The sequence below is a fragment of the Hippoglossus hippoglossus genome, chromosome 4 (assembly GCF_009819705.1).
Source record: "Hippoglossus hippoglossus isolate fHipHip1 chromosome 4, fHipHip1.pri, whole genome shotgun sequence".
NCBI classification, from domain to species: domain Eukaryota; kingdom Metazoa; phylum Chordata; class Actinopteri; order Pleuronectiformes; family Pleuronectidae; genus Hippoglossus; species Hippoglossus hippoglossus.
Window position 1 is genome coordinate 7432924 of NC_047154.1, and position 24914 is coordinate 7457837.

The 24914-nt window shown below is 43.9% G+C and overlaps 3 protein-coding genes across 7 annotated transcripts; 2 read left to right on the top strand and 1 right to left on the bottom strand.

Annotated features, from left to right (window-relative positions):
• Positions 1-19: 19 nt before the first annotated feature.
• si:dkeyp-117h8.4 (uncharacterized protein LOC572032 homolog) lies at positions 20-3590 on the top strand. 3 transcript variants are annotated; one of them, XM_034583668.1, is made up of 9 exons: positions 20-243; positions 367-430; positions 760-815; positions 927-954; positions 1037-1062; positions 1144-1222; positions 1333-2865; positions 2953-2995; positions 3086-3590. In XM_034583668.1, exons 1-9 carry the CDS (start codon positions 166-168, stop codon positions 3117-3119), a joined length of 1941 nt encoding a protein of 646 aa, XP_034439559.1. In that variant the 5' UTR covers positions 20-165; the 3' UTR covers positions 3120-3590. The 3 variants fall into 3 exon arrangements, with proteins under 3 accessions (XP_034439559.1, XP_034439561.1, XP_034439560.1); XM_034583670.1 differs by having other exon boundaries at positions 1040-1062; positions 3086-3310; XM_034583669.1 differs by having other exon boundaries at positions 21-243; positions 2956-2995; positions 3086-3309.
• On the bottom strand, positions 3589-18074 carry ppat (phosphoribosyl pyrophosphate amidotransferase). Its single transcript, XM_034583671.1, has 11 exons — positions 17364-18074; positions 12724-12790; positions 12266-12472; positions 7133-7245; positions 6902-7047; positions 6627-6699; positions 6386-6537; positions 5721-5848; positions 5417-5638; positions 4368-4488; positions 3589-4233 (listed from the first exon to the last, which is right to left on the bottom strand). The coding sequence occupies exons 1-11, from the start codon at positions 17489-17491 to the stop codon at positions 4058-4060; spliced, it is 1533 nt and encodes a 510-aa protein (XP_034439562.1). The 5' UTR covers positions 17492-18074; the 3' UTR covers positions 3589-4057.
• Positions 13194-22971, top strand: paics (phosphoribosylaminoimidazole carboxylase, phosphoribosylaminoimidazole succinocarboxamide synthetase). 3 transcript variants are annotated; one of them, XM_034583658.1, is made up of 16 exons: positions 13195-13492; positions 13526-13648; positions 13883-14368; positions 14444-14503; positions 14592-15194; positions 16170-16247; positions 16522-16667; positions 18171-18213; positions 18292-18489; positions 19985-20163; positions 20250-20429; positions 20532-20645; positions 20751-20834; positions 21814-21994; positions 22081-22239; positions 22635-22971. In XM_034583658.1, exons 1-16 carry the CDS (start codon positions 13222-13224, stop codon positions 22799-22801), a joined length of 3072 nt encoding a protein of 1023 aa, XP_034439549.1. In that variant the 5' UTR covers positions 13195-13221; the 3' UTR covers positions 22802-22971. The 3 variants fall into 3 exon arrangements, with proteins under 3 accessions (XP_034439548.1, XP_034439549.1, XP_034439551.1); XM_034583657.1 differs by having other exon boundaries at positions 13194-13648; XM_034583660.1 differs by lacking the exons at positions 13195-13492; positions 13526-13648; positions 13883-14368; ... (2 more) ...; positions 16170-16247; positions 16522-16667 and adding an exon at positions 17393-18081.
• Positions 22972-24914: the final 1943 nt, after the last annotated feature.

Below are 24914 nucleotides of genomic sequence, written 5' to 3' on the forward strand. Positions count from 1 at the left end.
TGTCTGCTGTCCAATCACGTGTCACCACTCTGTGGAAAGCATTTGAACCTGAACGCGCCTTCCTCTCTCCACCGGTTAGCCCGTGTGCTACTGTTAGCTCCCGTCCACCCCCGTCCACCCCCGTCCACCACCAGCAACACAGCGTGTGTTTATGTTACATCCAACATGGACGCGGTCTTTAGAGGAGGACTCCATGAAAACAGCCTTCTATTCAAAAGGTCGCTGGACAGAATCGTGGACAAGGTGCGTTGTGGTTCGTGTTAGCTTTAGCGCGGAGTAGCTAACGCTAGCACAAGTTAGATCTTGAAGCTCAGCTGTAAGCGTTTGGACAGACAGTAAGTTAACCTCTGCTTTTGTCTCCATCAGTATTCAAAGCTTCAGCACCGGGACGGGGGGCTGGAGATCGACTTCGCAAATACTCAACCCCGAAGTAATTCAACTACAACACAATCTAAATGTTAAATATATGCTGCACTGATTCTCCACTGTTGTACTCGCACTACTTCTAATGGAAATGCCCCTTGCAAATGATCCGTATGACGTATACAATTTATGTTGCATCATATTTTCCTCCACGTGTGGCTCTTATTGTGAAAATGCATTCCATTTACAGATATACTTGTATGTGTACCTGAATATTATGTAAAATAATGTTAGTTCCAGTCATTTGTTTTTTTGTCTAATTCTGGAGGCCAGTAGTGGTGATGTAGCCTGGTCTCATTGTGTTTCTTTTCTGTCCCTGCTCTTTGCATGGAGAAGCACTTGCACGCTACATGAAGCTGTCAAGTCAAGAGCTGAGCCATCTGGAATCAAAGGTTTTTGTCACTGTAAACACTCTCACACACACACACACATGGCTTTCACACAGACAGAACCTGATTTAGAGTTCAGCTTCAGGAAATCATTTAACCTTTTTCTTCTTCCAGAGCCTGACAGATCTGAGCAATACGAGAGGTACGTATCAATCACCTCCAGCAAGAATAGTAATTCACAGATTCATAATTTCATCATGATTTTGATATTTCTTCCACCCCAGCAGAAGACATTACAGGAAACTCTCAGGTAAATAAACTGTGCTTGTATTTACCAAACCGTTCTGTCTTGGAAATTCTTGAATTCATTCTGATTTTTTTTTTTTAACAGCTGGAGTTCACGTTACAAGATGATGGAGCTGATGATAGTAGTGCATCCTCCAGCAGCCAATATTCCAAGGATGATGATGGTAAGAGTTGGAAAGCAACAGAAATATTTATTAATGACAGACAAGGAAATGAAGCAAGTTATATTTGTTGTCAGTCAGGTAATGTTTCTTTTCCCATTTCCTTTCTACAGGGATGGCACAAAGTAACATGACTGAGCTGACTGTTGGCTCATTGGATGAGAGTGAGGGAAACTTTTCTGAAATGGAGCTCCAGCCTGAGGACCAAGATGAGGAACTGGAAATGAGTCTGAGGCGTCAGGGCAGCTCTTTCGTGGAGCTCTACCCCAGCATGATCAGTCGAATAGAAACGGCCCGGCAACGGCAAAATCTCTCCAATGCCGCTGACTCTGTACTGAGGAGGTACCACAGGTGGCGACAGCAGTCGAGGGAAGGCAGTCACAACAACACTCTGAGGCACAGCAACCCAGGAAAGATGACCAGCGGGATGCAGCACAGGGAGACCTCTTACAGCCCAGAGAGAAGGCAGTTCATGACGATTCAATCTGCCCCTCGCTCTCCTTTGCAGTTCTCAACCAGTCGGCTGGCTTGGCAAGCAGATCAGCCATCTCCTGGAAGGGAGAGAGGACCGCCGAGAAGAGAGCAGCACCACTCTGTCTGCGCGATGGACCTCTCTAGACACTTTAAGACCTCTAAACCTAAAGAGGTCTCACTGAATACGACATACTCTATGTCTGAACAGCTTGGAGAAAAGCCTTGCACTTATGCTGGCAGTCCTTCACGGCCTCGCTATCCCACTGCAAACTCATCCTTGGACCTGTCCCTAAGGTCTAAAAGGCATTCTCTCTCTGCACGCTCAGAGCAGGCTCCTGGGTGCTCCACGTACGCATCAGAAGTCTCTTTTGCAGAAAGATCTGATATCTACAGCTCCCCAGTCAGGCAGAGTCCCTTAAAACCTCGGATGATAAACAGCCTTAGTAGATCCCCTTACGCCTTCTCTAGGAGCCCCAGAGATAATTCCGAGGAAAGCTTTTCCCGAGAGCCCATGAGGCGCAGATTGATGTCTCCTTCTCTGTCCTCCCCTCCACAGAAGCCTATAGTGCCACAGAGGATGCCTTACCCTCAAGACTCCCGTCCCTCCCTCCAGCCACAGCTGCATTCACCTCAGTCAGCCACAGCAGGTCGTCCCAGGCTTCGGCGCCATCACTCCTTTGACTCCTCCCTGCCATCCATCGGTGTTTCCTACTCCAAGAAGGAGATTGACGAGGAATTCTTGAGACTCTACCACAAGTTTGTCTGCCTGAACAAATCATCTTTCTTTAACAGCCATCCCTGCCGTATCTGCGCAAGGTGCCCTGAGGCCAGCAGAGCAAACTCTTCCTCAGCGTTGGCAGCTCTGGCCTTGTCACCGCACCGCTCCATACTGAGGAAACGCAACAGGGAGTTGGGCTGGGGCGATCATCCCCTGTCCAAGCGCTCTAGGGAAGAGTGCTACACATCCTCCCCAGGGTCCCAACGCCATGGGAATGAAATGCTGAGGCGTCGTCTCTCCGGATCTGAGGTGTGTCGTGATGACCTCTTCTACAGCTCAAGCAAACCCAGCATGCGTAACAAATTCAGCACGCAGCAGCCCACAGCAGACGCTCATCAGGAAGCCGGGATGAGACAGAGACGGCCTGTATCTGCAGCGGAGTTTTCTGGTCTCTGTAAGTCTCCTCCACAAAACCCTGTATTATGCAGAGCTTCTTATTTCTGCTGTTATTAAAGTAATTTAATTATATTTATTTTAACAGGTGGTTCTCCTGAGAGCAGCATGGCAAATGGCTCCTCCCCCAGGTAATAAACACAAATTCCCATGTTGTATCTTTTACCTGCATTCCTGCATTCCGTTAACCCCCCTCTCCTCTTCCCCCCCAACCTGTGCAGGAAATGGAGGACACGGATCACACCTGCTCTGTAAAATCCTGCCCATACAGGTTCTCCAACAAGTTCAAGAGTGGAAAACCATTCAGTTTGTCACATAACAAATATCAAAGTATTATGATTGTCTAGTAGTGCAAGGTTTCCAGTACAAATATTGTTTAACTTTAGTTTCAAAGATAAACAGTGGGTTACACTGGATGTGCATTTCTCAGCTGGCGCAGTCTGAGCTAAAGAAGCTGTGAAGCTCTTATTCCACTATTGACACATAACAGTGGTTGTTATGAAGCTATTTTCCATCTCAGTTTTGGTTTCTATATTTCTTTTTGAATGCTGTTAAAACTGAATTTGAGTGAAAGGTTCCCATATGTTGTCATTACATTTTAGAGTTTGTTCTGTGGTGTTTCACTGAAGGTAAAGCAGCATTATGTTTATTTCTGTAGTATCTGTTCATTATTAATAAATGTGTAAATGCTGTTTCTGGTATTAAAAACACAAATGGTGCGTTCTCATTGCAGTTTATTTAACTTTTTCATTACATACATGTAAGGTTTAAAGTTAAGAAAATCAAAATCTCTAACAGTCATACGCAAAACAAAGCAAAGTTGTAAATTTTTATGAAACAAAGGTAGAGAAATAAACGTAAGGAAAATAAAGACCAATTTACTTTTTGGTCACTATCTTTGTGCGCTTCTGACACGGCAAATTCTATCAAATGCACATATTTGCTAAGGCAAGTAATGTTGACATGTGTGAAAGTAGTTTCAACATTTTTATGAAAACATTTATGTCAGGCACTTCAGTGGCATCAGTGGACGACAGACAGGTGAAACTGCCACCACTGGAGGTCGCCAAAAGCAAGCGTTTTACCTCTGCAGGAAAATTAAATCATTTCTTATCCAGTCAAAGAACATTTCATTTACATTTGGCGCTTGAAGTTAATCCAACGCTGCTGTAACCATGGCCTTGCTGCAGCTGTTACCACTCCAGCTCCACTGGATACTTCCCAGTCAGACAGGCGGTGCAGTGGCCCACTTTCTTACTGGACTTGTTACTGGAGCTGATCATGTTGTCTTTCTCCTGCATGGATGCAATTCCCTCCTGAACAGCTGATACCAGGCCCTCCACAGTCAGATACTTGACACTGGCTGCACCTGTACAACAGATCAAGGAATGCTTCCACTTTATTGTGCTCTAATATATGGGTTTTGTAAAGGGAACTGTGAAAGACGTTATTTTTAAGTGTAAGAAGAGGACATAATAAAAGTGAGATTGTGTTCACACTTACCAATGTATCCAGCAATGTCCTGAAACTCGGGCCGGTTGGCAATGAGCTCCTCCTTGGTTGGAATGTTGATGCCCATGTAGCAAGGGAACCTGATTGGTGGAGAAGCCACTCTGATATGAACCTGTCAAGGAGTTAATACAGATCAATGTTTAAATAAATGTCACATTCAGGTGGGCACATGTAGCCTTTGCTGCTTCTCGGGCTGGAACCTGTTTTGACCATCGAACTGCCCACGGACACCAGGTCCTAATGTCTCAGACCGGTGGGGAAACAATCTGAGTTATAGCCATAACAAATTCAGACTTGTCATAAACTGACAAGTTATTTAAGCTATACATATAAATTAGACTTTAAACATAGTGCTAAGAAAACACTGATATGAGACAGCACAAAGGGATCAGTCAACTGCTGAACCGCTGAGCTGATGTTTCTCGTCACATCATCAATAATTACTACATGATGGTTTAGACAAGTCAGCTTGCATTTGTTACGCAATGTAGCTGCTTTGCTTGAGGGTTAGTGAGTCCAATATATATATATATATATATATATATATATATATATTTCTCCTGACATTAGCTGAGGAAGTCAAATTATTCCTTTTTTTTACAAAAAAAAGCAAGATTTTAGAAGTAATGGAGAAATAAAAAATGCAATTTTAAGTAACATGAACGTTACTTAAAATTGCCCTGCGATCCTTTGGGGGGGGGGGGGGGGGTGTCCATTCCTACTGTGTAACATCATAGACCCCTTTGAGACCTGGTATTAGCATCCGTCCTGAGAGATCCAATCACAAGTGGACAGCGTTATGCGTCCTAAATGCGTTAACTGATTCATGACTCGGGTTGCTCTTTCTCTATCTCACGCTCAGACACAAACATTTTCATGGGACACATCTCTAAACTCAGACTGGAAAAAACATCAAAACATCATCTGGTCATAAACACAATGATGAATGTGCAGGGAAATGAGATCCAATCACAAGAAACACATTCAGGTCTGAACAGGGTAATATGTACAAGTTTATGTAATTTGCTTCGTCAACACACCTCTGTCGCTCCAGCTTCCTTGAGCAGTTTTATAATGGGCGAGATGGTGTTGCCTCTGACAATGGAGTCGTCGATTAGCACCACCCGCTTCCCAGCAAAATTATCTGTCAGTGCTCCGAACTTCTTGGCAACTCCAAGCTGCCTCAAACGGGTGTTTGGTTGAATAAACGTTCTCCCGACGTAGCGGTTCTTACACAGAACCTCAATGTATGGCAGCCCAGACTGTGAGAGGAGAACAGCTTGTTAGGACAGAAGTGAATCAGGAGGATGTAGTGAGTGGTAGCGTTAGGTGACAGAGACAGACCTGCTGAGCGTAGCCCAGTGCAGCGGGGGTCGCAGACTCTGGCACGGTGCTGACAAGGTCTGCGTCGGTGGGAGCCTCAATGGCTAACCGCTTACCACAGCGCTGCCTCACAGTATAGACCATCTGTCCTGTAAAAATAATATTAACAATATTAATGATAATAATAATAATTATAGCTTTATTTCTTGACAAAGTTACAAAGTGCTTCACACGAGGAACAAAACATAAAATAGAACTTTAAAAAACAATTTCAAGATTTCGTTTTTTTTTTTTTGTAAATAACGTTTTGAGGGTTTGAAAGCAACTCATTCTCGAGTTTGAGTGCCTGCACTGCAAAAGCATGATGGCCTAATCAATCAATCAATCAATCAATCAATCAATCACCATCCAAGCTCTGGCAAGTACTAGAAGACTGATCAGCTGATCTAAGATGGTGTGCAGGCTCATATCAAGTTAGTAAATCCCTGATATACACTGGGGCTTATGTGTGTAAAGGTTTAAACGTCATAAAAATCTTTTATCAATGCAGAAACAAACAGGAAGCCAATGCAGTGAGGCTAGAAACGGTTTTATGTGGTCACGTTCAGTACAGAGATAGAAAATACTGATAATGCAGAATATTGTGCTTGTTAACCAGTATTAGAAAGATGCACTTTTATTCATACCTTCAAAAATAGAGTCTGGTCTGGCAAAATAAACATATTCAAATATGCAGAAGGCGGGGAGGTCTCCCTCAGGGCGAGGCACAACACTCAGACTCTTGACTCCATGTTTGGAGATCTGAACTATCTCTCCTGGTAAGACCTCTCTGTAATACCTGAGAACCAGGAGACACATGAAAATGGTCATTACCCACAATTACAATCAGAGGGTGTCGTGTTGGTGGTAATAAAAAAAAAGACTTACTTGGCACCAATGGATTGAAAACTGCAGGACTCTGATGACACCACCCACCCCTCAGTGTCCTCCTCCCCAGCACCTGACCACAGGGACAGAGCATAAAGTTAATCATCCACCAGCTGACACCGCTGACCTCCAATGAAGCCAAAGGCCAAACTGAAATCAAAAGCATTCTGGCTGGAGAACTGATGACCCCTCGTGAGGCCTCTTGGCACAGTCTTATAAGGACAAACATGCGTCTGATGTAATGTCACAAGCAACAAATAACTTGTATAGAAAACCTGGGCTGTGCAGTTTAGAGATGGGAACAACACGTCCAATGCACAGGGGTCGATTTCCGTAAGGGTCACGCACTGCGTAGACAACATCTTTAACCATCATCAACAGTGAGTATGATGTTGGAGTTTCAGTCATGAGGTTTTTAATTCTGCAACAGACACACAAAACAATTATTATAATACTGCGTAGAAAAGGGTTCATGTTATAAAATGTATTATCATCATGGCACCGACCTGGCAACCCAGTCTGGTGCATCTAGCTCCTCCAGAGGTGGAGTGAACGCCAGCAGTTGGGTGATGAGTTCACTGTCTGAGCTGGTGGAGAGGCCGACGCCATGACGCATAACCTGCCCAGGACATTTACAACAATTGATATAGTACATTTAGAGGGTTCTCCATGTAGGTCAGCTTGTTTCCAAGCAATTGTACAAGAAACAACACTAAGATAGTTTTAATGTTGATGTCTCAGGTACTGTATGTGACAAATCCTGCCATTTTATGTCTTATTACCTTTCTGTTAAATGATCATAATATGATAAAATGCAAAACCCTACACACAATTTTCTACTAGAAACATGCATAGTTACCACTGTGTGTAAGACGCAGACAGCTAAACAAAGGTTGGTGTATCTAGTTGTGATTTAATGACAAACATTAATGGAGCTGAAGAAAGAGCCATTACATGCAAAGTGAGTCCCAGTAAAACGATGGGCTCCACTGTGGAACAATTCAGTTTCATGTGTTGAGTTTTAGAGCATCAAGTCTTTCAAGATTTTATACACATTTTTATGTACACAAGTTCAGTATTTATATACATGTATATATTACATAACATGAGGACTATGCAGTATGAGATTATTGAAGTCTTTGTATTGGTAATTTAAAAAAAAGAATCCATTGTGCAAACTGTAACAGTCACAACAGAGTTTAGATAGAAGTTATTCTCTGGATCAGGGGATTTTGAAAAAAGTTTTGTTACTTTGCTACTCCTCACCTCTGCTGTTTGGATATGACTCAACACATGGTACTGTTAAGACTAAAATCTATGTTTTTCTTTGAATATGTGTCTGTGAAGATGGCAATGAAACTGAACTCTAAACAAGTGCAGTGTTTGGGGGCAGGGGTGGGGGCAGGGGCAGTTTGGGCTGAATATGTGGGAAAATGTGCGGCCTTCACATAGTGACTGATAGTAGCCATTGCTGGCTGGTTTTAATCTTGAAGTTGATTGTTGTGTGTGTGTGTGCGTCACATCGCAGTTCAGTCTTGCACCTGTCTGATAATGCCTGTTTGAGAAGACTGTACATCTGTGGCATACAATACACTGTACTTTAACTTGTTCTCATACCTAACTTACTATATTATAGCATAAACTCCATTAGCTTTATTTCAAACATCACACATACATGAATGCACTGTTTTCTTAAAAAACTGTGACATACCCTTAGAAAGAATTCAAGCAGCGGCCACTAGGGTCTGAAGGACAGATAGGAAATGCGTTGTTTTGTCTAGAAAATGCGCATGTCATACTGAAAGCTCACAAGCTGTCAGCCTATTCAAGGCTTGTTTTAAAACACCAAACCAAACACTGTCAGAATGTGAAGATTTTCCCAGCTACTGTCAAAGGAGGGACGAAACTGGGAGCGGCTCCTCATCATTGGCAGATTCCAGTGCCTAGAGGCTGGGACCAGCCTGTGCACTAGCCATGTGACTCCCCCTCCCAATGAAGTTCTACCTATTATTATAAATATTGCACCCGTCGTCCGCTCGGGGCGACTCTTGACTTCCCCGGCGGTATTAGGCGGCTTGGGGCTGTACGTTGAATGCCCATAGCTATGTAGTAGCTGTTCATTGCTTCTAAATAAATACTTTTTTGAACCAGACCGACTCTACCCTCTCTACCTAAGGAAAAAAGAACACGACAACTTTTGGTGACCCCGACGTGATCCTGTAGCGAACTTTTGACCAGAAAGGCCGGAACCCAAAAGTCGAGGCCGCTCCGATCGATTCTCTACATACTCACAAGGCGCCAACCTAAAAGGTAAGCAGAAACCTGTTAAAACAAATTCTGCATTAGTTATATAGGCATTGATATAGATTGTGAGTGTGCGGAGAGGAGAAAAGGAGGTAAAATAATAACGTTCTGTGTTTTATGGAAGCAATGAGGGGCTATGTAAAATAAACAGAGGTCTGGGACCCTGTGAAAGGTCAGGGACCTTGTGTGGGGTCCGGGACCCTGTCTTGGCTCAGAAGAAACAAGATAAAAAGCGAGGTCTAGGACCTGCGCGGGACGGGCGCCACACCCTGTGACGCACGGACCCTTAAAACTAATTCAGATTGGAGAAAAGACAGACAATTCATGCAATAGATTGCATCCGTGCAACCTAATCTGGGATTAGGGTGTGAACTGGAGGAAGGGGCTACCGGCACTGACGAGTGAGGAGCTTAACTAGCCAGACACACCGTTACTTGAATCGGGCACAAATTAAAAGATGCCGGGACCATAACATGTTACGAGGACTGACAGATGAAAGGACTGACTAGAATAAAAAGACTGACAGAGACCAAAAAACTGACAACATAAAAAATATAAGATTTAAGAGGTCTGAATGTGTGGGTATTTATTAAATACTAAACAATAGCGATTTGGAGATTGATTAAAGAACTTAAGGTAACTAATATGTGTGGGTAATGGAACTGATCTGAGTAGTCCTAATATGAACTTCATGTAAAGGAACTATGGTGACACAGCACTAAGTCTGATACAAGTGTAAATGAAAGTGTGTGTGGAAAACGAGAGAGAACCAAATTAGGAGGAGATAACAAGAGGAAGGTCACTCGGCTGACAGAGACAGAATAAATAACGAAATAAGAAAAATAGAGTGAGGTCGCCATCTGGTGGCGGATAAAAGAACGTACAACTAGCGGTGTACGCCTGCCATCTGGGGGCTGATAAAGGGTATTACAGCTAGGGATAAAACAAGGACGCCACCTGGGGGAGACCAAGGGACATTAGAGCTCGGGTTACAACTAGTTTGACATCATTGGATTGGCTTGTGTTTTTATTTTTAATTTATTTATTTTTATTTTTTCCACTAAGAGTCAAATGACGACGGGAACTTTTTACAGTTAGAGATACACACCCCTGACATACCAACACGACCAACCCCGACCCACACAGATACACACAGATTACAGCAACATGTCACAGCACTAGCATGTCACAACACCTCACTCGTCGTGGGTTGAAGCACTGCCCTTGGCGCTCATGTCAATAAGAAGTTCATCCAATGGTGTCACCCATCTATCCCCACATGAGCTTCTCACAGGACGGCCCATGCCAGGGCCTCCTCAAGACCCTGGTTATGGACCCGGGTTGGATGTACGTCAGGAGAAATTGACTGACTACATGAAAGCTTTAACTAATCTTACTGAATTTTTGTCTGCAAAGGTCCAGGCGGCTGCTGGATGTTCTGACAAGACCCCCACGGAGACTCCTGTTCCAGTAAGACCGGGTGATTGGGTAAGGGTCAAAGTTCACAAGAGAAAGTGGCCCGACCCTAGGTGGACAGGACCTTGGGAGGTAACAGAGTGTACCTCACATGCGATCCGAGTAAAAGGAAAAACAGGAGCAATTTGGCACCACCTCACACATTGTGCACCCACTGACCCACCTTCTCGGTCTTTACGAGAAGTAGCCACTGATTTGGCCGACTCCTCCTCAAAATCTTAAAGTAATACGTTGACCGCAAAAGGAGGGTCTATCTGTATGTCTTGTCTTGATTATTTCCAAATATAAGCTTGTATACTCTACTTTAAACTCAGCTACGCACCTCTGAGTTCCATATGAGCAAAGAGAAACACGCGGCAGAGGCCGCCAGTTCAACCGAGGACATGGTGGCTTCAGAGGACAAGGCAGAGGCGGTCCCCGCATGGATGCAGACACCTGCTACAAGTGTGGAAAGAGGGGGCATTGGGCTCGGGAGTGTCCGGAGGAACGAGGTGCGGCTGCTTATGCGGATTGACTGGAGGAGGGGGGCTGGGAGATAGCGGTGAAAACTCTGACTCACTCGACACCTGAGATGCACGGTATCGCACCCACACCACACACACATGAAAGTGACACACTAAATGTCACTGACACACACACATTGATATTAGAAGCAATCACATGCTTAGAAATGAAAAATTACTTTTCTGCATTGTACATTTATCCCCAACAATACCGCCCCTGATGGCTCGGTGACCAGGGCTCTCTCCGCCTTACGCACCATGGCACAGAACATGGCCGCAGACTCTGGAATTAACAACCCCCTAGATAATTGGATGAGATGGAGGTTGGGGAGTTCGTGGATGATCCCCAGTAAGTTGTTCACACCATAAAATGGTGTGAAAGGAGGGATTTGTTAAGACTAAAATCTATGTTTTTCTTTGAATATGTGTCTGTGAAGATGGCAATGAAACTGAACTCTAAACAAGTGCAGTATGTTGGACAGGGGTGGGGGCAGGGGCAGTTTGGGCTGAATATGTGGGAAAATGTGCGGCCTTCACATAGTGACTGATAGTAGCCGTTGCTGGCTGGTTTTAATCTTGAAGTTGATTGTTGTGTGTGTGTGTGTGTGCGTCACATCGCAGTTCAGTCTTGCACCTGTCTGATAATGCCTGTTTGAGAAGACTGTACATCTGTGGCATACAATACACTGTACTTTAACTTGTTCTCATACCTAACTTACTATATTACAGCATAAACTCCATTAGCTTTATTTCAAACATCACACATACATGAATGCACTGTTTTCTTAAAAAACTGTGACATACCCTTAGAAAGAATTCAAGCAGCGGCCACTAGGGTCTGAAGGACAGATAGGAAAGGCGTTGTTTTGTCTAGAAAATGCGCATGTCATACTGAAAGCTCACAAGCTGTCAGCCGATTCAAGGCTTGTTTTAAAACACCAAACCAAACACTGTCAGAATGTGAAGATTTTCCCAGCTACTGTCAAAGGAGGGACGAAACTGGGAGCGGCTCCTCATCATTGGCAGATTCCAGTGCCTAGAGGCTGGGACCAGCCTGTGCACTAGCCACGTGACTCCCCCTCCCAATGAAGTTCTACCTATTATTATAAATATTGCACCTGTCGTCCGCTCGGGGTGACTCTTGACTTCCCCGTCGGTATTAGGCGGCTTGGGGCTGTACGTTGAGTGCCCATAGCTATGTAGTAGCTGTTCATTGCTTCTAAATAAATACTTTTTTGAACCAGACCGACTCTACCCTCTCTACCTAAGGAAAAAAGAACACGACAGTACCCATGAAAGAGCCATTTATTTACATTGCACCAGATTGAGTGTGAACAAGCAGAGGGTCATCCTCACCTTCTTCCGCAAGGCAAGAGCGTTAACCAGCTCGCCGTTGTGCGCGACGGCGATCTTGCCATGCAGCGTGTCCACCACAAAGGGCTGGCAGTTCTGCAGCTCGGAGTTCCCAGTAGTTGAATAGCGCGTGTGACAGATGCCAAGGTTACCATAGCGCAGTTTCAGAAGAGCCTCGGGCGAGAAAGCAGTGCTTACTAATCCCATGCCCTAAAAAACATGACAAGAGTGAGACATGTTTCCGCTTGCACCATCTGCACAGATAAAGTAAGTGATAACATGCAGCAGGTTGTAAAGTGAGACTAAGCTTTGAAACAAACCAGTAGAGCCCTGCTCAACAATCATTATCATGTTCAGTACATCTCTGTGTGTGTGTGTGTGTGTGTGTGTGTGTGTGATTTTAGTTTAATGAGGCTTCTGTATAATTAGAGATGGTGCTTCAGCTCACGATTAACAGTTACCTTATGGACTGCATACGTCGGTGGACTGGCTCCATTACTTGTAACGATCCCGGCACTTTCCTGACCCCTAAGTAAACACAAACAGTCACATTGAAAATCAGTGGGATTTGAGTTTTATAATCAGTGTAATGAAAACCTATTTTCTGCAAGTCTAAAGATGAATAAACCTCTAGTCGTTATCTAAACTTGATGTGAACCTTTACAGAAACCAAACTGGTTTGACTGGCGCTGAACTATTACAGGAAAGAGAAGCAGAGAAGAGGAAACGGCTGCTTCTCGTCTGTGGAGTCGCCTTGCTGCAGTTTCAACCCATTTACCAAGCTGCTTCTCAGATTACAGTTGGTCCCGCCCCCTCAGCACACAGCTTAAGCCAGTGGTGAGGCTGCTTTTCTGCATGGAGGCGTTGCTTTCAGGCTTAACCGCCTGGTTGCCTAGGGAACCGGGCAGCAGAGACGGACAGGCTGGGGAGAAAGAAAGCGTTTCCAGGTCAGCTCAAACATGGAGAGAGGAGCAGAGAGACAAAGAGGAGGGGATACGGAGGTGGCGCAAGAGAAGAGCTCAGTGGAGAAGCAGTGGGGGGACGCAGAGGTGCTGGCTCTCATGTCAGTGTGGGACGAGGTCGGCGCTCAGCACGTAGCCGAGAGCAGGGCCACGTTTGAGCTGATCTCAGAGCGCCTGAGGAGGCTCAGTGTTGTGCGAAGCTGGTGGGAGTGTCAGGCCAAGTGCAGGAGCCTGGGACTTCAGGGCAGAAGGCCTGACGTAGCAGCAGCAGCAGCAGCAGCAGCAGCAGCAGCAGCAGGCACTTCAGCAAACTACAGCCCAGGAGTGGACGGGAGGCCAGTGGAGGGCTGGGAGGAAGAAGTGGAGGATGTGGGTAATCAAAGAGGAATCTACTCTTCCTCAGGCACTTTCCCAACACAGGAAGGTAAATGTAGGTTTAATCATCATCCGACAAGGTTCAACACAGTTTAGTATTTAAACTCAAACTAATGTCAGACGGTTAAAAAAAACAATTTTGTTAAAAGCATTTCAGGCCTGAAACAGAACCAAACATTTATTATGGAATCTAACTTTCGCTTTACTTCACTTAAATTAGGTGGAAATATAATATTTTTTACTTCTTTTTTAAGTCAATCATAACATAATACGATCTGTGCAGGAATCAAAAGTCAAATCCATCGAGCTCTCCCTTACACTCCGACTGTGGCTGAGGAAGGGGGCCGCCACTGGACCGACGACGAGGTGCGAGCCCTGCTGTGCGTGTGGGCTGACCGGCATGTCCGAGAGCGCTTGAAATGCACGCTACGCAACAAGTCCATCTTCCAAGAGATGGCCCGTCAAATGCAGAGAACTTTCGGGGTGGTGCGCAACTGGAAACAATGTCGGACGAAATACAAGAACTTGAAGTACGACTACAAGACTGCGAAAAGTGCCCACGCTGCAGGGGGCGGCGCCGCAGGAGGCCCAGGGAAGTACATGAAGTTCTTCGATGAGGTGGAGGCCATTCTGCTGGACCGTGGGCTGGAAAACGGCGGCGTGGAAATGCAGAGGAGGCTGTATGATGGAGAAGTGGCAGAAGGGAGGCTGCAAACACCAGCACAGACGACAACCTCAGAAAGTGAGGTTGTCATAGAAATTGATGATGGTATGTATTCAGGTTGTAATGCTTACAGTAGTTTGGTATTCAAGGCTTAAAGACACAAACTTGTTTTTTCCCCAGATGACAACAGTGATGATTACGATATGGAGGTAGACATGGAAGCTAAATGGAGCGGAACAGGTAAGTTACAACAAACCTCCAGGGCAGTTGACACCGTATGTTGTTATTTCTCTCCTTAATCTATTTTTTAAAACACTCCATCTAACAGATCCATCCAGCTCTGACCAGATCCACGTAGTCACGGTGTCGGACACAGGTCGAAACTGGAGCGACCAGGAGGTGCGAGCGCTGATCCAAGTCTGGTCCGACGAGCGCGTGTGCAGGCAGCTGGAGAGCTCGACCAGAAAGAGAGACATCTTCGTTCAGATCTCCAACAGGTTAATTCAACAAGGCATCGAGCGGGACTGGAAACAGTGCCACACCAAGTACAAGAACCTCAAGTACCTTTACCGCTCCCTCCAGAGGGGCAAGAGTGACGAAGCTGACCCCAGACGTCTTATGAGGTTCTACGATGAGGTGGACGCAATTATGAATCGCACGACTAACGGCTCGCCACACGCCACGAGAACTGCAGACCAACAAGAAGTTTCGGGAGAACTCGTGATGTTGGAGGGTTCTGGGGAGAGAGATCACGTTGATGTTTATTTGATGAGGGCAAACACAGTCCCGACAGTGGTGGGAGCGCTGGAGGAGAGAACTTGTAGTACTGAGTCTGTCTCGTCTATAAGCCTCGATGTTACGCCAAGCAACGAGGAAAGGAGGCCGCATGCAGCTAAGGAGCGTCGCTTGGATCAGCAGCACAGATTAAAGAGTGAGCCCCAGCATGATTATTTATTCATGTCTAATGTCAAGTCTTGTACTGTTACTAAAGTCATCCATGAAATCGTCTGAAGAGTCACACCATCCAAAAACATCAAGCTGGACTTTACATGTTTCAAAGTGCTGATTTAAATGATTTTCAATTTGGACAATCTGACACTTAAAAGTTTAATTTAAAGAAAAATAACTGGGAAATAAAAACATTTCCAAAGTAAAAATAAAAACAGTTAAATTAGAAACATAACCATTCCAAACTTGCATTTTCACGTGGTATTATTGTCACCACCACTCTCACAAAGACCGGATGGTACCATGACTACAAACTATCACCCTGGCTTCTTTCCAGAGCACGAAACAACCATAACAATGCAAAGTTGAACTAGAAAGCCTGAAGTCTGTGCTATGATAAAGACGGAGAGAGTAAAACGAGCGGTGGTACTTGTCAGGTTCTGTTATTTATTGACATAGTAGAAATAATACCAACTGAATGGCGGTTTTCAATCTTTCAAGTCCTAGAACTCTCATTGCTACTGGACAAACTCCAGGAAGACGCTGCATTGGCCGGCCAGTGGAATTAAAACACTTGTTGTTGCCAACCCTATTAACTGACCCTCTCTGCTAGCCTGTCATTCGGTGTGCACATGAGAGCATGCTGCAACCTGAGGCAGCTGGGTGGGGTCACAAAAATGTTGTGACCATGTGGCCAATAGCTTATAGGGGACCAATCAAAATGCAGATGGAGACATTACATTGTGAAATCACATTTACATTATATTTAAAAAATTCACTTTTAAATTACTTTTCTTTATGCATTTCCTCTCAGTGAAGTAATCATGTGAAAACAGGTTAAATTAGATTTTGTTCAGAGTTTTATAATAGATAGGAAAAGGCCTGTCTATTCAACTTCATTGAAATAGCATGCTGAAACATTTTATGTATGTTTAGAGAATGGCTCTTTGTTTTGCAGACTCTGTGGAAAAAAGGGTCGAAAGAGAAGATCCCTATTCAGCAAACAGAGGAATGAAGAGGAAAGCTGTGGATCAAGGTTTGAAATGTGCCCTTTTCTCTAATCACTTTGCACGTCACATGATGTCCACAATTGACTGGAGGCTTTTGCAATTTCCCAGTCAGTCCCATGATTGTCGTGGAGCCTCATAATGAACTTACGCACGAGGGCACGCTTGTATCTGCTAACAAAAAGCACAACGCCTGATGAAGTCTGCTGTCAGACCAAGAGAAAAAACTTTGCTTGCCCATAAATCTGAAAAGTCTCAATAGCAAAACCTTTTGCAAATAAAAGCCTTTGTTTTTCTTCTCAGTCCCCAAACTCCAGACTCCAAGGAAAAAACTGGACACTGGCTCTAACACAGAGGCCCAGTGCAAAGAAGAGCAGGATCACATCCCAATAATAAAGATAAACTCTGTCCGCTCAATGGCCTCCCCCCATCCATCCCCAGAGAGACAGGTAATGGCTACTTACCCAATGTGAGAAAACGTACAAGACGTTATGCAACCAAGGTGCAATGGAGACAAATCTTAAAACAAGGCTGTAAGAATCAGATTACAAACAATTCTATTCTTATAAAGATTAATCATGTGAATTATTTCGTCATTTGGAGACACAACATTGGTCGGAGATAATCAGTAAATTGATCAAAACAGGAAAAACTATCTTTAGTTGGAGCCTTATAAGAATCTTTAAAATACATGACACTGCTGAGTGCTGAGCTGAAAGATATTCAGGTATATTTTCACATATATCCGTGGTTGAGCGTGTGACTGATCACCTCGTGTTTATCCTGATCCTTAGTGTGATAGTTTATTAACTGATTCGGCTGGTTTATATACAGATAATGACTAGAGGAACAGAAAATCTATCTGGAAAACAGAAATGTATTAGTGATAGTTTTTCAGTCATTTTTCTCACAGTGTAAATAACAAAGTGGAGTCACGTGTTGAACAGAGTCAGGTATGTTGGGGTTAAATGAGACATTCCTAGGGTCTTTAGGGTCTTCAGGGTCTTGACTGTGTGTTTTCCCTCTGTGCCAATATTTAAACGGACTTCTCCTCTTCTGATGTCTTAGTGAAACTTGGAGCAGTTGTATTCACAAAAGCCAGTCACGTTAGAAACGTACACACACACACACGCTACGTTACTTACCTGTGCTGTAACGCCACCAGCCCCAGAGAGAGGACCTGAGCCACCTCCAGCTGCGTGGGCCACTCTCCGGCGGCCACGCACCCGAACACCCCGCACTCCTCCCCGATACCGGACGCCTCGAACTCCATCCCGGTGTCTGGCCCTTCTGCCTGGTCCTGGTCCTGGTCCCGGTTCTTTCTCCGTTAACGGACACCGTCTCTCTCCTCTCGCGATGCTCTGTTGTTTGAGAACTTCTTCCTGCGCGTGCGTGCGTCCCCGTGTGCGCTGACAGTATTGGCCGAGCACGTGTCACCGATATACGCCACAACGTGGCTCGTTACTAACTCGATCTCAGAAACCGACGCAGGCCAACGATAAAGAACCGATCCAATAAAAAAAACAGTGAAAGGAACTTTAACAGACAAGAGACGCCGCCATCACAGAATCAAAGTAACTTATCAGACATCCTGACCGGACGAAACACGCGATATCTATCGATGATTGAAGCAACTAACTGATCGATTCGGTCACGAGGGTGAATACTTTCTGCTGATGAACTTATTGATCAGTCAGCTTTGTTGTGAGAGGGAAAAGTTTAGTGAATAAGTCCTTACAAAAAAAAGTGCTTCCTCTTGTTCATATCAGAGGATGGAGCGTCTGCCCTCGCCACGTGGTGGGGGTACGCTGCTCCGATTGGCTGTGTGAATCAGTTGAGGGACGCTATTGGCTGTCAGAGCACGTAAGACCCACTCCTCTTTACATGTATTCTCTTTCTCCTCTTCACACACTTCCTGAAGTTGTGCGCCACTTGTGTGTGTTTTCTCTCAGCGCTGCAGGCCGACCACGAACTCCGCCATGGCCTCCACTTCAGGTACAGCCCCACGCTGCGTGCGCGCTGCACCGCTGTGAGTTGAATGTGCGGCGGTTTAATCTGTGTGTGTGTTTTCAGAGCTGAAGATCGGACAGAAGCTGAATGAGGGTAAAACCAAGCAGATCTTTGAGCTGCTGGAGCCGCCCGGTCGGGTTCTGGTCCAGTCCAAGGACCAGATCACCGCGGGGAACGCGGTGAGGAAGGACCAGATGGAGGGAAAGGCTGCCATCGCCAACAAAACCACGAGCTGCTTGTTCAAGCTGCTTCAGGAATCCGGTAAAACGCATCAGCAAGTTGAAAAAACCCACCACGCAGCCAAGTGAATGTGTGGGCTGGTACACATTCACCCTGAGGCAACTTTACCACATGTTGAGAAACATTCGTTATTATGCAGAGTAGGACTGGGCAATAAAACCATATCAACAAATATCATAATATAATGTTCATTAGTAGCAATACATCAAAGAAAACAATATATCAAAGGTTCGGTATTTATCGATATATTACTTATACATTGTGCACAGAGAGGAGGAAAAACACTGAATTGATCTAACTCAGATCTGTTTGAATAAATGTTTGACATTCTCTGTCCAAAGTTTACAACCCCACAGCCTTCTCTCGTGGGAGCAAATTCAGTCTTGAAACTACAAAAATAATAATAATGTGACATTTATTGTGATAATTATTGACTGATATGAAAATATTTATCTTGAGATCATTTTTGGCCATATTGTTCAGCCCTTATTAAGAGTGGTTAAAACGTGCTGTAGAATTCAGGTCTTCAGAAGTTGTATAAGTTCTATGCTATGCAACTGGACTAGCTTGTTACACTTGTTACAGTTGCCACTGTATTTGTTTCTGTGCTCATCACCAGTTCATCACCCAGAAGTGTTTTATAAGCGAAAGTCAGGGAGGTGACTGTAGAGAGAGAGAGAAAAAAAAAAAACGTTGGCCTATTTATCCTTTCTTGGCAAACAGAACTCCACCGAGTGTCTTTTTAAATACCTTTTGTTCTTTTTTTGCAATACTTATAATTAATTGTTTTTCTTCTGTCCATTAGATGACAAAATAATATAAAAATACACAATCCCTCAAAGCTCCAGTGGACACTCTGATAATCAGCAAATTTCACATTTGAGAAGCTGGCACCAGTCAACCCATCTGTATTTCTGCTTTTAAAATGGCCTCAATCATTGATTATTGAAATAGTTGGTAATTCTCTGTCAATTACCTGTACTAGCGCCACAGAGAGCACATGATTGTATCCTGACCCATTTGCTGTATTAAAAGAAGTCAGTAACAACTTTAAACATCTGTGGAAGCGTTGGGCCTTCATGCTAAGTTTTTGGCTCCAGAAAGACCAGATTCCAAAATAAAAGTCCACCTTGTTTTAATTTAGATGTAATTGGGTAACCATGTCCCATATGTGACTCGTGAGTGTGGGTTGTGTGTGTGTGTGCGTGTCAGACCAGCTCTGGTAATGGCTTTCTTGTGACTTGAAACTCTGCAGCGTTTAATTCACAAGCACGTGAACAACCACATCCTGCGTCACTTAACCTTAGATTACGGGTCGAAGCTAAACTGCGCTAAATTGAAAGTCTTTTAAACTGCTGCTGTCTGTTTTGAAGATTTATGTGTAGAACACATTGACTCAGAAGGAGAGAATTTATAACATTTGCTTGCAGATAGGTCACACGTTGCTCATACACGATCATGAGGTTTGGATTTTGGGGAACGTCAGATAAATGATTATATTTATCCCATTCTGCAGGCATCAAGACGGCCTTCGTGAAGCAGCACTCTGACACAGCATTCATCGCTGCCCACTGTGAAATGATTCCCATCGAGTGGGTGTGTCGGAGAGTGGCGACCGGATCCTTCCTCAAGAGGAATCCAGGAGTCAAAGAAGGCTACCGCTTCTCTCCGCTGAAGATGGAAATGTTCTTTAAGGTTGGTCTCACATTTGTCCCTGGCTGTCTGCCAAGTGTTTGGCCAAATGTCAAATCACATCCAACAGTATCTGCTGTCTTCTGCAGGACGATGCCAACAACGACCCTCAGTGGTCAGAGGAGCAGCTGCTGGAGGCCAAGTTCTGTCTGGCTGGGGTCACCATCGGTCAGTGTGAGGTGGACGTCATGAACCGCAGCACGGTGGCCATTTTTGAGATTCTGGAGAGGGCCTGGGCCACTCAGAACTGCACGCTGGTGGATATGAAGGTACGCAGAGCACTGCTGCCCTCTGCTGGTTAATGTAGTGTGACCACATTACTGCTGAGCTGCTGCACATGTGCACAACAATGATCTTTGTTGCCTTTATAGATCGAGTTTGGTGTGAATGTGAAAACTCAAGAGGTTGTGCTGGCTGATGTGATCGACAACGATTCCTGGAGGCTGTGGCCGGCCGGAGATCGAAGCCAGCAAAAAGACAAGCAGGTCAGGGCTTGTGTGTGTTTGTTTATGTCTTGTTTGATTTTGATACTTTGAAGAATTGATCAAGATAAGACGCCAAATAAAATGCCTTGTTTCTCTCCTTTCTAGGTTTATCGAGACCTTAAAGAAGTGACCCCTGAGGCCATGCAGATGGTGAAGAGGAACTTTGAGTGGGTCTCTGAAAGGGTCAAGGTACACTGAACCTAGTTTACTAACCTAATCATTATTAAGACATGCTTTTGACTTTTGTTTACCTTTTTAATCAACTGTGTCACTGATACAAAAAACTGTTATTTGAGCTTTGTTGCTTTAAGTTTTATCACTTTGTTACTTTGATTCTTTAAATAGAGTTTGTGTTTTTAGAAAGTAGTTGGTTGTCCCTTTTTACAAGTGATGGGTTGCTATTCAATAATTTTTTTAAATTAAACTTACTTCTGGAAACAAACCTTGAAGCCCAGCAATACATTTGAAACACATACTGAAACATTTTAAGGTGGAAAAGCAGCCATGAAAAATCAAATGGCTCTGGTATGACCACTGGCTTATTTAGTGAAGGTTTTCTTCACTTGTACAACTTGTGTTAATGATTTAGCATTTTGTCCTTACCCAGTCTGTTTCACATGTGGACACTGTTCAGCTAAAGCTACAGTCTTACTTTAAATGTACAATATGTAACTTCGGCCGCGCTATATCAAAACAATAACAACAATACCTGGTTTAATGATGTTGTGAAGCAGCGCGGGATCATGGGAGTTGTCTTCACCACTATTTCTTGTCCCGTAAGCTTCTTGGGTGGCTTGGTTACCCTGTGTATTTGTGTTTTAGTGGGAGAGCTTTGGCAAGAGAACGCTAAGCAAACGGCAATGAGTAATCGTTATCTATTATGAGTCACCGATACAAACAGTGGAAGGACAAACAGTTTGTTGTTTCTCATACGCCATTAGTGGATCTAAGACAATTGAAAGGTGACCAAAATGAAATGTCATGTTACCTTTAATTAAAATTGGGGATTTTTCTGAGTTTGAACATTGTTGGAAATATTTTTGATAATGTAAGCACATATGGCAACACAATATAACATAGGTTTACTCATTTTTAGACATTTTAATGAAGAATTAATTTATCCGGGGCTCGCGTGGAGCTAATGAGTGCTCATGTGTTGTGTCCTTAGCTGCTGCTGGAGTCCCAGGCCAGTGGCAGGGTGGTGGTTCTGATGGGCTCCACCTCGGACTTGGCCCACTGTGAAAAAATCAAGAAGGCCTGTTCCTCCTATGGGATCTCCTGCATCCTCAGAGTCACCTCGGCACACAAAGGACCAGATGAGACTCTCCGCATCAAAGCAGAATATGAAGGTCTTTTTCATCTTTTGAGGGGATTCCTTTCACACAGTAAAGTGTTACTTTTCTATCATGTCCTTTTAATATCTGTTGTTCCTCAGGTGACGGTGTACCTACTGTGTTTGTGGCTGTGGCCGGCAGAAGTAACGGCCTTGGTCCAGTGATGTCAGGAAACACTGCTTATCCTGTCATCAACTGCCCACCTCTCACTCCTGATTGGGGCGCACAGGATGTCTGGTCATCCCTCCGTATGCCAAGTGGTAATCATTTCTCCTAACTGTAATCTGAGCTGAAACATCAGGCTAAATCCACACTAAAACATTTTCATTTTAGCACCGCATCAGTAGTAATCCCCATCTATCCGTACACACCTGAAACCATACATCATGTGACCATTGATGAACACTGGGCATGTGTGTGCCGGTGTAAACAGGAAGCAGATGATCTTCTTCCATCTGACTACAATACAAGCCCAGAGTTCTCATACTAAAACGGGGCCAGCTTCTTTGCCAAACTTCTGTTTTAGGCGCTACAAAACTTTTAGTGTAAACTTAGTCAGTGATGCATTTCAAAACTAAAATGTGGTTGTGTGGTTGTAATGTTGGTTCCATGTAAATTTATTCATCATTGTAACATCCTGTGTTCTCCCCCACAGGACTCGGCTGCTCCACAATCCTCTCCCCCGAGAGCGCTGCTCAGTTTGCGGCGCAGATCTTCGGCCTGACCAATCACCTGGTGTGGTGCAAACTGAGGGCCTCAATGCTCAACACCTGGGTGTCTCTCAAGCTGGCCGACCAGAAGCTACAGGCCTGCAGCATCTGAAGTGGCTAAAACCTCTTTGAGTCCTCTGTGCTACTTTGAGGCTCCTCTGTCCGTTAATCTGTTTACCATGACCAACCCACTAACAGTAGATTGATTCTACATGTACTTTCTCACACGTCATTCATTCCATGGAAAGTAGAAATTAATAAAAGCTTCGTAATTAAATGCTGTTGTGGTTGTTGAGTCCAGTTGTTTCTGTGTGCCAGCTTCACCGAAGGTCAGTTAAAGCAACAGTTTGACATTTTAACAAATGCATTTATTTGCTTTCAGTTAAAAGTTCAGTGTGTAGAATTGTAGAAACAGTGTGACTTCTAGTGGTGAAGTTGCATGTTGCAGCTGAATACCCCTCCCCTCACCCTCCCCTTTCAAACATGAAAGAACCTGTGGCAGCCTTCATTTGTCATAAAAACTCAAAAGGTGTTTAGTTTGTCCAGTCTGGGCCACTGTAAAAACATGGCGGCCTGCTTCCAATGTAAATATAAAGGGTCCATTCTAAGGCAAATAAAACAATATTTACAATTTTAGATGAAACACTATTGAAAACATCACTAGGATTATTTTATATAAAATTTCTGCCAATAGACCCCTTTTACACACTCTTACACACTGAACCTTTTACTTCTCTCGTATATTCAGAGAATTTGAAGCTGCGGCCGCTTAGTAAAATCACTGGAAATGGAGAGGTTGCTTACTTGGCTCTGTTGAATGGTTAAAATATAGTGGTGAGATGATAATGAGTGCATTTTCATTTTTGTAAAGTACACATTCATGAAAAAAGGAACAAAGTAAACATATTCTGTTACGTCCCACCACTGCTGGTATCAATACACCATATTGATCTATTAAACCATTTAACAGAATCATTAAGATGTCTGGGCCACAGTCACCACAGAGAGATTCAGAGGTCACGTTCTTTGTATTCTTATAAAATCCAAATTTTTAAAGGTTTAGTTTGATGTTATGTGGTTCTACATATTTAAAATGGATTATAATTTTGTTAAAATAGAGTTGCTTGGTGTTTCTTCACCAGAATTGTATTCCTGGTGGAGATGTCTATAAAATAGCATTTCATTTTGTTGGGGAATAAAATGTGAAATTGTTCAGGAGAGAAGCTGCAGCAAAGGAAACCAAACCTCAGTAAATGTGAGTTAGTGATTTTTCTTTTCTTGCAAGCTGTGATTTTAATCTTTTTTTTAGGCCCTAGTGGAATACACATTCTTAAATATACATCATTGAAGAATTGGCCAGTGGCTCAGAAGCACCATCTAAATATAGCACACACAGGTTTAACAACCAATTTTAGAGGATACTTTGTTTGAATTTCCCATGGATACTTTTGATGCACATTTTACCAACAATTTGATCAATTCAGAGGATTTTCACTGATGTTAAAGCTCTTGCAGCATCTTCTGAGCTGCAGCTAGTTTGCAAACAAAATCTCTCTGAGTGACAGCAACATTTGAACTAGGATAGTGAGCTGCTTCCCCACTTCATGAACATTTCCTTTAGGTTTCCATTTCAAAATATATTCATGTAACTGTATCATTGGCTCACTTACAGCACATCAAGTCGTCCACAGGAGGGAGCCTGCAGCCCAGGTTGTCAAAATCCTAACCTCTCAATCGGTTCCAGTAGTTTGCAGCCAAGAGAATGAGTCAGAATATCAGGCCACCATTTTACTTTTTTACTTCTATTATAGCACAGCTCTTCCTTTGATAACAAATGATGGGCATAATGACCTGGGATGTGCTGGATTTTTGTGCACGTGTGGGTGGGTGTGGGAGGATGGAAGTGCTGTGGGTTGGCGAGTGAACCAGATGAGTGTGATAACCTGTTATCTGACATGAAAAAAAACCCAACATCCTCTGCATTTGAATTTGGGATTTTGAATTCTATGCTGAAAAATACAATTCACCTCCCGTCTCTGAAGTGACGGGGAAAAGCCACCGAGCTGAAATGGATGCGATGTGTATGTCTCAGTGATTCCTGGTCGCCATGACGACGGTAACATGGCAACAGTCAGTCTATATACAATAATCTGCTCGTCCTTCTCCTCTCCTCTTATTGCTATGCTGAGCTGTGTTCGTCCACTTTTTCTCTCCTCGCAGGCCCT